The 11279-nt window shown below is 45.8% G+C and overlaps 1 protein-coding gene across 1 annotated transcript; it reads right to left on the bottom strand.

Annotated features, from left to right (window-relative positions):
- Positions 1–1466: 1466 nt before the first annotated feature.
- Positions 1467–4116, bottom strand: LOC138891870 (uncharacterized). The gene is made up of 3 exons (XM_070175552.1): positions 2878–4116; positions 1688–1808; positions 1467–1585 (listed from the first exon to the last, which is right to left on the bottom strand). Exons 1-3 carry the CDS (start codon positions 4114–4116, stop codon positions 1467–1469), a joined length of 1479 nt encoding a protein of 492 aa, XP_070031653.1.
- Between the last annotated feature and the right edge of the window lie 7163 nt (positions 4117–11279).

Here is an 11279-nt window from a genome sequence, read left to right on the forward strand (position 1 = left end):
TCCGCATCTCCCGTTCGGTCTCCCAGGTGGCCTCCTCCACAGGGTGACCTCTCCACTACATCTTCACTGAAGCTATATCCTTTGAGCTTAACTTCCGAACCTGCCGATCCAAAATGGCCACCGGCTCCACATCATAAGTCATATCACCATCCAACTGAACCGTGCTGAAATCCAAAACATGTCACAAATCTCCAATATACTTCTGGAGCATAGAAACGTGAAACACTGGATGCAAACTCGACAAGCTGGGTGGCAAGGCAAGCTTGTAAGCTACCTCCCCTATCCTTTGAAGCACCTGAAAAGGCGTAATGAACCGGGGGCTCAACTTGCCCCTCTTCCGAAACCTCATAACACCCTTCATGGGTGATACCTTCAGCAAAACCTTCTCCCCAACCATGAAAGACACATCACGGACCTTCCTGTCCACATAGCTCTTCTGCCTAGACTACACCGGGCGAATTCGCTCCTGAATTGATTTCACATTGTCTAATGCATCCTGTACCAAGTATGTACCCAATAGCATAGCCTCACCCATCTCAAACCATCCTACCCAAGATCTACACCTCCTCCCATGTAAAGCGTCGTACGGATCCATCTAAATGCTCGACTGATAACTGTTGTTATATGGAAACTCCGCGAGCGGCAAAAACTGGTCCCATGAACCACCAAAGTCAATGACACAAGAACGTAACATGTCATCCAATATCTAGATAGTGCGCTCGGAATGTCCGTCCGTTTGAGGGTGAAAGGTTGTGCTCAACTCAACCTTAGTACCTAACTCTCGCTGCACGGCCCTCCAAAACCGTGATGCAAATTGAGTGCCCCTATCTGAAATGATAGAAAGTGGGACACCATGCAGGCGAACAATCTCTCGGATGTAAATCTTAGCCAACCGCTATGAAGAGTAAGTAGTGCCAACTATAATGAACTCCGCAGACTTGGTCAGCTGATCCACAATGACCTAAATAGCATCGAACTTCCTCGAAGTCCATGGGAGCCCAACTACGAAGTCCATGGTGATATGCTCCCACTTCCACTATAGGATCTCTAACCTATAAAGCAAGGCACCCGGTCTCTGATGTTCATACTTAACCTGATGACAGTTTTAGACACCGAGCCACAAACCCAACTATATCCTTCTTCATCCGCCTCCACCAATAGTGCTATCTCAAATCCTAGTACATCTTCGCGACACCCGGATTGATGGAATACCGTGATCTGTGGGACTCGTCAAGAATCAACTCCCTGAGCCCATTTACATTAGGCACACATATCCGGCCCTGCATCTTCAACACGTTGTCATAACCAATAGTGACATCCCTAGCATCACCTCGCTGAACCTTGTCCTGAATAATGAGCATGTAGGGGTCATCATACTGACGCTCCCTGATGCGGTCATAAAGAGAAGAGCTGGAGACCACACAAGCCAATACCCGACTCGGCTCCGAAATATCAAATCCGACAAGCTATCCAGCTAAGGCCTGAACATCCAATGCCAAAGGTCTCTCTGCTGCTGGAAGATATGTTAAACTCCCCAAACTCTCCGTCCGGCAATGCAAAGCATCGGCCACCACATTGGCCTTTCCTGGATGGTACAAAATAGTGATATCATAGTCTTTGAGAAGCTCCAACAATCTCCGCTAGCGCAAATTAATATCCTTATGCTTTAACAGATGTTGCAAACTACGGTGATCAGTGTAGATCTCACAATGAACGCCGTACAGATAGTGCCGCCAAATCTTCAGGGCATGAACAATAGTTGCTAATTCAAGATCTTGGACAGGATAGTTCTTCTCATAGGTCTTCATCTAGCGCAAAGCATAAGCAATCACCCTACCCTCATGTATCAGAACACATCCAATATCTATCCTCGAGGCATCACAATACACAGTGTAAGAACCTAAAGTTGATGGCAGAACTAACACTGAAGTTGTGGTCAAGGCAATCTTGAGCTTCTAATATCTCTCCTCACACTCATCCGACCACCTGTATAGAGCACCCTTTTGGGTCAATTTGGTCAAGGGCGATGTAATAGATGAAAATCCCTCCACAAAGCGACAGTAATAGCTCGCCAAACCAATAAAGCTCCTAATCTCCGTAGCTGAGGATGGTCTAGGCCAACTCTGCACCACCTCTATCTTCTTCGAATCCACCTAAATACCCTCACGGGACACCACGTGCCCCAAGAATGCTACAGAACCGAGTAAAAACTCACACTTGGAGAACTTTGCATAAAGTTTCTCCTCCCTCAATCTCTGTAATACAATCCTCAGATATTGAGCATGCTCCTCCTGGCTACAAGAGTACACCAGGATGTCATCAATGAATACAATAACGAATAAGTCCAAATAGGGCTGGAATACACTGTTCATCAAATGCATGAACGATGCTGGGGCATTAGTCAGCACAAATGATATCACTAAGAACTCATAATGGCTATATCGGGTCCTAAAAGCTGTCTTAAGAAATTTGAATCCCGAATCTTCAGCTGGTGATACCCTTCTTCAAATCAATATTGGAGAACACCGTCGCCCCCTGAAGATGGTCAAATAGATCATCAATACGTGGCAAAGGATACTTGTTCTTGACTGTGACCTTGTTTAACTGCCTGTAATCAATGCACATCCTCATGGAACCATCCTTTTTCTTCACAAATAGAACCGGTGCACCCCAGGGTGACACACTAGGCCGAATAAACCCCTTATCAAGGAGTTCCTGAAGCTGTTCTTTCAACTCCTTCAACTCCGTCAGTGCCATACGATACTGTGGGATAGAAATGGGCTGAGTTCCCATCACCAAATCAATACCAAAGTCAATATCCCTATCAGGCGGCATGCCCGACAGGTCTGCAGGAAACACATCCGGAAAGTCACGTACCACCGGAACAGAATCAATGGAAGGAGTCTCTCCATTAACATCCCTCACAAATGCCAAATAGGATAGACAACCCTTCTCAACCATCCGTTGAGACTTCAAATATGAGATCACCGTACTAGGTACATAGTTTATAGAACCGCTCCACTCTACCCTCGGTAAATCTGGTATCGCCAACGTCACCGTCTTAGAGTGACAACCTAGAATAGCATGGCATAGAGACAACCAATCCATACCCAATATCACATCGAAGTCAACCATACTGAGCAGCAAAAGGTCTACTCGGGTCTCCATACCCCCAATAGTCACCACACATGACCGATATACGCGGTCCACAACAATAGTATCGCCCACATTAGTAGATATATGAACAGATGAAACTAAAGACTCACGGGGCATATCCATAAAATGAACGAAATATGAGGAAATATATGAATAAGTGGAACCAGAGTCAAATAATACAAAGGCATCTCTGTAACAAACTGAGACAATACCTGTAATCACAGCATCTAAAGCAATAGCATGTGGTCTGGCAGGGAGGTCATAGAAACGTGCATGGCCACCCCCTGATCTGCCTCCCCTTCTTGGGAGACCCCTAGCTAACTCAGCTCCACCCCTAGCTGACTGGGCAGGTGGTGGAGGAACTAATGCTGATGACATAGACTGGCTCCTTTGCGGAGCGGGACCTCCCACTAGATGGGGACACTCTCTCCTCATGTGACTAAACTCCCCACACTCATTGCAACACCCTGGTGCTGGTGCTGGGGACTGAAAGGAGCCCAGAGCACCGGGATAACTAGCAGAAGGACCCGACATAGACGAGCCCTGACCCGATGGAGCATGAGAAGAACTTTGCGCTGGAAGGGCACCAAGAGATGAACGAACCTGCTGATAACTGTGACAACCATGGCCAGATGATGCACCACGGTGAACTGGGCGAGCCGTCTGAGCATGTCTGAATGAACGACATCTACCGTGCTGGAATTGCCCCCCAGAAGGAGTACCACTAAATCCACCTTGTCCACGAGGCCTCTTGGCTTCCCTGTCAACCCTCTCCAGACCGCGAACCATCTCAATCTGTAGAGCAATGTCGACAACCTCATCAAAAGTAGCACCAGACACTCTTTCTCTGGTCATAAGCAATCGCAGCTGATAAGTGAGGCCATCTATAAACCTCCTGATCTTCTCCCTGTCTGTCGGAACCAACCAGATAGCATGACGGGCCAACTCTGAGAATCGCATCTCATACTACGTCACAGACATATCACTCAGACGAAGGTACTCAAACTATCTGCGCAGCTCCTCTCTGCGGGACTGAGGTATGAACTTCTCCAGAAAGATAATAGAGAACTACTGCTAGGTAAGGGGCGCTGCGCCAACCGGCCTACGCCTCTCATAAGCCTCCAACCAACTAAATGCATCCCGAGAGAACTGAAAGGTAGTGAACGCAACCCCACTGGTCTCCAGAATACCTGTTGTACGGAGTATCCTCTAACACCTGTCCATGAAACCCTATGCATCCTCTCCCTCTACACCATTGAAAGATGGAGGGTGGAGTCTCCCAAACCTCTCCAACCTACGCTGCTCATCCTCAAGCATAGTAGGAACCACATAGTCGTGAGCAGCTGCAACCGGCTGGGCTGGTGGTGCCCCCGGTGTTTGGAATCCCTGTACCACCTACTCTGGTGTGCGGGCAGTGGGAGTCTGAGCACCTCCCCCAGCTAGAGAAGTGGTTGTTGTGGCCAGAATAGAGACCGCCTGAGCAAGGCTGGTACATGTGGTTAGAATCTGAGCTAAGGCCTCCTGAAGGCCTGGAATCACAATAGGCACAGGTGGTGCCTGAGCTGGTTCATCAACAACTGGAATCTGGTCCTGATTTGGGGAAACTACTGGATCTGCAGGTACTGCCCCAGCTGTTGTGCAGGCTGCACCTTTAACCCTACCGCGGCTCTACCACGGCCCTGGATGGTAGTACTGATGGTTGTCCATCCTGCCCGGTAGTACGAGTCATCACCATCTGTCAGAGATTGAAACAACAAATGTTTAGTTACTAGAATCAATAGATTCGCACGACAAGAATTCAAGAATGTGAAGTTTCCTAAGGTTTCGGCAACCTCTCGAAGATAAGTACAGACGTCTCCGTACCGATCCTCAAGACTCTACTAAACCCGCTCATGACTCGTGAAGCCTATGTAACCTGGCTCTGATACCACTTTGTCATGACTCAAAACCTAACCCGTCGTGATGGCGCCTATCGTGGTACTAGGCAAGCCGACCTTTCCAAAACACTTTCAAAATTAAACAAAAATGAATTAAGACATTTAAAAATAACCGCGAGTTCCTTATAAATACGGGGTAAATCCAAATAAAACATAAGTGCGAAAAAATAGCCCAACATTGAGGTGTCACTAAGTCATGAGCAACTAGACTCTCAATCTGAAAGGCGGTCTCTATAATAGTCTGCGTCTAGATATCAATATAGAGAAAGAAATATAATAAGAAGGGAGCACAAGATCTGCGAACGCCGGCATCTACCCCGTATATTTCCGGAAGATCAACTGCGCACGAACTCAATGACCTCCATGTCCGGTCACACCTGAATCTGCGCACAAGGTGCAAGGAGGAACGTGAGTACTTCTAACTCAGTAAGTAACAGAATTAAATAAGGAACTGAGAAGCAGTGACGAGCTACACAAATGCAATTCATTTCAGTAATTTCAGCAAGAAAAATAGGCATGCTTTCAATCCAGTGTTTTAAATTAAAACATTTTGAGCTCAGGTGCAACAATATAAGTCCTCACGAAACTTTTACAATAACAACATTTAGCAACGAAGTGCAACAACAAATAAGAGCAAGTACAGCCTCACGGGGCTACTGTCACTCATCTATCTCAACAGCTCAATCACTTGGCTCTCCACCTCAATACCCATAATCAAAGGTGCCTGCGCTCACTGGGGGTGTACAGACTCCGCAAGGACTCCTACAGGGCCAAGTGCTATATTGCTGCAACGTGCAACCTGACTCAATACTGTTGCGGCGTGCAGCCCGATCCATATATTGTGGTGGCGTGCAGCCCGATCCGATATATGTCCCGAAGGCTTGTTGCGGCGTGCAACCCGATCCAATATCGTTGCGGCGTGCAGCCCGATCCAATATATCTCACATAGCTCTCAACCCGGCACTCAGGCCTATCTAAGTCACTAACCTCTCCAGCCCCTCGGGCTCACAGAATATCATAATAATTAGCCCAAACAGAGAATACCACAAGTATCAATAGGGAATGAGAGGGAATGGAGATATAACACACAAGTAAGACTGTGACTGAGTACAAGACATCAATTAGCAGACAATTCAACAAGTGTTCGACCATTGCGGGTCCCAACTGTGATATCATAGGGCCTAAGCATGGCTTCTAACATGAAAGGCAATCAATTGCTCAAGACAAGAAAAAATAAGTAATAACAATGGATATTCGACTATACAGTCTCACGGGACGGACCAAGTCACAATCCCTCACGGTGCACGCTCACACGCCCGTCACCTAGCATGTACGTTACCTCCAAATATTCACATCATACAAATTCTAGGGATTCCTACCCTCAAGACTAGATTTAAGACTGTTACTTACCTCAAGTGCGCAAAAATCCTACTATGCAATGCCTTTGCCCCTCGAATCAATTTCCAAACGCCCCGAATCTAGCCACAAACAGTACAAAATAGTCAATATAGGCTAAAAAGATCAACCCCACAAGACATCTACTAATATATAGCCCAAAATCCAAAATCGACTCAAATTGACCCCCGGGCCCACGTCACGAAATCCGAGAAAAGTCATAAAATATGAACACACATCCACACACGAGACCAACCATACAAGAATTACTCGAATCCAACCTCAAATAACCTTCCAAAACTCGAAATTTAAGCCTATGAAGTTTCTACTATTTTTTCCCAAATTTACAACTCAAATCTCTAATTAGATGATGAAAATAACAATAGATCCATGGAATATAATCCAATCCGAGTTAGAATCACTTATCCCAACAATCTTCTTGAAGAAACCTCGAACATTCGCTTCACACCGAGCTCTCAAAGTTTCAAAATCGAAATGGGAATCAAACCCTCAAAATTCCACTTTTCTGTCCAGTTCTTCCGCACCTACGGAACTTCAGTCACATCTGCGACGCTACACCTGCGAAAATTCTATCACAGGTGCGGGAATGACTAAAAGGAATGGGTCCGCATTTGCGTGCAAGTGGTTGCTCCTACGTACGCGCACCTGCGGCAAAAAGTCCGCTTCTGCGATCCTCCCCTCCAACTCATTTTCCGCATCTGCGGAGCTTCAGGCGCATCTGCGGGCTCGCAAATGCGGAAACACCCTCGCACCTGTGACCCTCGGCTTTCTCCTTAAATCCCGCTTCTGCGCTCCTTCCTCCGTACGTGCGAGTACGCACATGTGGCCTCCCTACCGTAGGGGCGAAACTACCAGATATCAGAAGTCTTCAGCAATCTCATAAGTCCAAAAACTCAATCTGTTAAGCATCTGAAACACACCTGAGGCCCCCCGGGACCTCAATCAAACATGCCAACAAGTCATATAACCCCATGCGAACTTAGTCGAACCTTCGAATCACTCAAAACAACATCAAAACACCAAATTACCCTCGGATTCAATCCTAAGAACTTTAAACTTCCAAATTCCTCAACCGACGCTGAAACCTATCAAACCACATTCGAATGACCTCAAATTTAAACGCACGTCACAAATGACACCACAGACCTGCTCCAACTTCCGGAAATCCATTCCGACCCCGATATCTAATTTTCCACTACCGACCAAAATCACCAAATTTTCAATTTTCACTAATTCAAGCCTAATTCCACTACGGACCTCCAAATCACAATCTAAACGCGCTCCTAACTCCAAAATCACCTAACGAAGCTAATGGAACCATCAAAATTCAAATCCGAGATCGTTTACACATAAGTCAACATCCGATTGACTTTTCTAACTTAAGCTTCTAATAAAGAGACTAAGTGTCTCAATTCACTCCGAAACCACTCCGAACCCGAACCAACTAACCTGACATATCATAATATAGTTGAAGAACACAAAATGAAGCAGAAATTAGGAAAACGGGGCTATAACTCTCGAAACGACCGACTGGGTCGTTACACTGTGACCAGCCTAGCAAAATTAATTAAAGGAGTTAGCATAAAAAGGAGAATGAGCCAGTTATTTTTTATTTTTATTTTTCTGGGATATATGTGTGTGTTCTACAATCGACAAATCGAAACCGATAATTGTATTAAATATTCATTTGATTTGGTTTAAAGGCCTCTCTGCTACCGGTAAATATACTAAACTGCCCAAACTCTCTGCCTTACGACTCAAGGCATCAGCCACTACATTGGCCTTCCCAAGATGAAAGAGAATGGTGATATCATAATCCTTAAGCAACTCCAACAATCTCCGCTGCCACAAATTTAGATCCTTTTGTTTAAACAAATGTTGTAGACTCCGGTGATCGGTGTAGACCTCACAATGGACACCGTACAAATAATTCCACGAAATCTTCAAGGCATGAACAATAGCTGCTAACTGAAGGTCGTGGACTGGATAATTCTTCCCATGTACCTTTAACTGTTTGGATGCATAGGCAATAACCCTACCGTCTTACATCAACACTGCCCCGAGACCAATGCGCGATGCGTCACAATACACAGTATAACACCCTAAACCTGTAGGTAATACCAATACTAGGGTTGTAGTTAAAGTTTTCTTGCGCTTTTGGAAGCTCTCCTCATATTCCTCGGTCCACCTTAATGGAGCACCCTTCTGGGTCAATTTGGTTATTGGTGCAACAATAAAGGAGAAACCCTCTAAAAATAGGCGATAATACCCCGCCAAACCAAGGAAACTCCGGATCTACGTAGCTGAGGACGGTCTGGACCAACTCTGCACTGCCTCAATCTTCTTCGGGTCTATCTTAATCCCCTCGCACGAAACTATATGGCCCAAAATTCCCACTGAATCAAGCCAGAATTCACACTTTGAAAATTTGGCATATAACTTCTTTTCTCTCAAAGTATGAAGCACGGTCCTCAGGTGTTGCTCATGATCTTCCCAACTCCGGGAATACACCAGAATGTCATCAATAAACACAATGATGAAAGAATCAAGATAGGGCTAAAAAACACTATTCATTAAGTGCATTAATATTGTTGGGGCATTGGTTAGCCCAAATGACATTACAATGAACTCAAAACCATACCGAGTCCTAAAAGCAATCTTCGGGATATCTGGTTTCCGAATCTTCAACTGATGATAGCCTGAACGCATGTTGATATTAGAGAACACTCTGGCACCCTGAAGCTTATCAAATAGGTCATCAATATGTGGCAATGGATACATGTTCTTTGCTATAACCTTATTAAGCTAGCGGTAATCAATACATATCCGCATAGAACCATCCTTCTTCTTCACAAATAATACAGGAGCACCCCAAGCCGATACACTGGGCCGAATGAAACCCTCATCTAGCAACTCATGTAACTGTTCTTTTAATTCTTTCAACTCTGTTGGGGCCATACGATATGGTGGAATAGAAATGGGCTAAGTGTCTGCTAACAAATCAATGCCAAAGTCTATATCCCTGTCGGGTGGCATACCCGGATGATCCGCTAGAAATACATCAAGAAATTCCCTTACTACAAGAACTGACTCCACGGTAGGAGTATAAACACTAACAACTCTCACATAGGCCAAATACGTATCACACCCCTTCTCAACCATTCATTGAGATTTAAGAAATGAAACAACTCTACTAGGGACATGATCCAAGGTACCTCTCCACTCTAGTCATGGTAGACCTGGCATGGCTAACGTCGTCGTCTTGGTGTAACAATAAAGAACAGTGTGATAGGGCGACAACCAGTCCATGCCCAAAATAATATCGAAATCCACCATACTGAGCAATAATAAATCAGCTCTGGTATCAAAACCACTGACAACAAGGAAACACGACTGACACACGCAGTCCACAATAATAGATTCACCCATGAGTGTAGAAACATAAACAAAAGAACTCAAGGAATCACTGGATACGCCCAAATACGGGGCAAAATAAGATGACACGTAAGAATAAGTAGAGCCCGGATAAAATAAGACTGACACATCTCTATGACAAACCGGAATAATACCTATGATAAAGGAATCGGATGCAACGGCATCTGTCCTAGAAGGAAGGGCATAATATATGGCCTGGCATCCCCCTCTAGGGCGACCTATACCTGTCTAACCTCCACTTCTAGCTGGATGTGCAGGTGGACTAGAAACTAGTTCAGTAACCTGAGGTCTGGGAGTAGCCAGAATACCACTGGAAGCTGGAAGTGCTGAATGAATAGGACGGCTCACATAACCTCTACCATGATGGGCTACAGCTGGGGCACGAGAATTATTATATATTCCAGAATCTCGGGGTCTCTTAGCTTCCCTCTATTCCCTCTCCCGGATCCGCATTCCTTCCAATCTCCTAGCAATTGACACCACATGTTGGTATGTGATATCTATCTCTAGATCTCCGGTCGTAATGAATATGATACTAGGGTGGAGACCCTTAATAAATTTGTGAACCCCCTCTCGAACGGTAGCAACTAAGGCTAGTGCATACCTAGCCAAATCACTGAATTAGACCGCATATTCCGACACAGTCATAGAACTCTGCACATCTACTCAAACTCTGTGTGCCATGCATCTCTAAGACTCTCAGGAACATATTCCCTTAAGAACATATCAGAAAATTGAGTCCAAGTAAGTGAAGTTGCCTCAGCCGGACTATCCAACTCATATGCCTGCCACCACTGGTAGGCTGCTCCTCTAAGCTGGAATGTCATGAAAGAAATCCCATTGGAATCCACAATACTCATGGTATGAAGGATACGGTGACATTTCTCCAGAAAACCCTGAGCATCCTCTGAAGCTAAACCGCTGAATCTGGGAGGGTGGTACTTCTTATACCTCTCGAGCCTGAACTACTCCCCCTCTGAAACTGCTGTCCTAACCTCAGGCCGAACTGGGACAACTGGTTGCACTAGTATAACCTCTAGGGCATGGTCCACTTGGGCCCATGGCTCGGGAGTACGGGCGGTGGGAGTCTGTGCTCCACCCTCGGCCTGAGATGTGGCATGAGCAAGTAGAATCAACCCTGCCCGAGCTAGAGTGCCAAACATGCTCAAAACCTGGGCAAGGGTTTCCTTAAGTGCAGGAGTAGTAACAGACGTCTCAGGTTTCTGCTCTCCAACTGGAGCTACAGGTGGCTCTGCTACAGCAGCTCGTGCAGCTGCTCTGGCCGCACCACGTGGTCTTCCTCTGCCTCTGACAGGGCCTATGCCCCTGCCCCGA

The sequence above is a fragment of the Nicotiana tomentosiformis genome, chromosome 5, assembly GCF_000390325.3.
Source record: "Nicotiana tomentosiformis chromosome 5, ASM39032v3, whole genome shotgun sequence".
In the NCBI taxonomy this organism is placed as follows: domain Eukaryota; kingdom Viridiplantae; phylum Streptophyta; class Magnoliopsida; order Solanales; family Solanaceae; genus Nicotiana; species Nicotiana tomentosiformis.

Bases quoted from the DNA above. Each gene is read 5' to 3' on its own strand.
- LOC138891870 (XM_070175552.1), bottom strand. From the start codon at position 4,116: ATGCGATTCTCAGAGTTGGCCCGTCATGCTATCTGGTTGGTTCCGACA. The intron at 1,809-2,877 runs GTACGTGACTTT...GCTTTGCGCTAG, and splicing joins CCATTGATTCTGTTCCGGTG to ATGAAGACCTATGAGAAGAA. The intron at 1,586-1,687 runs GTAGTTTGCAAC...TGTACCATCCAG, and splicing joins TGAGATCTACACTGATCACC to GAAAGGCCAATGTGGTGGCC.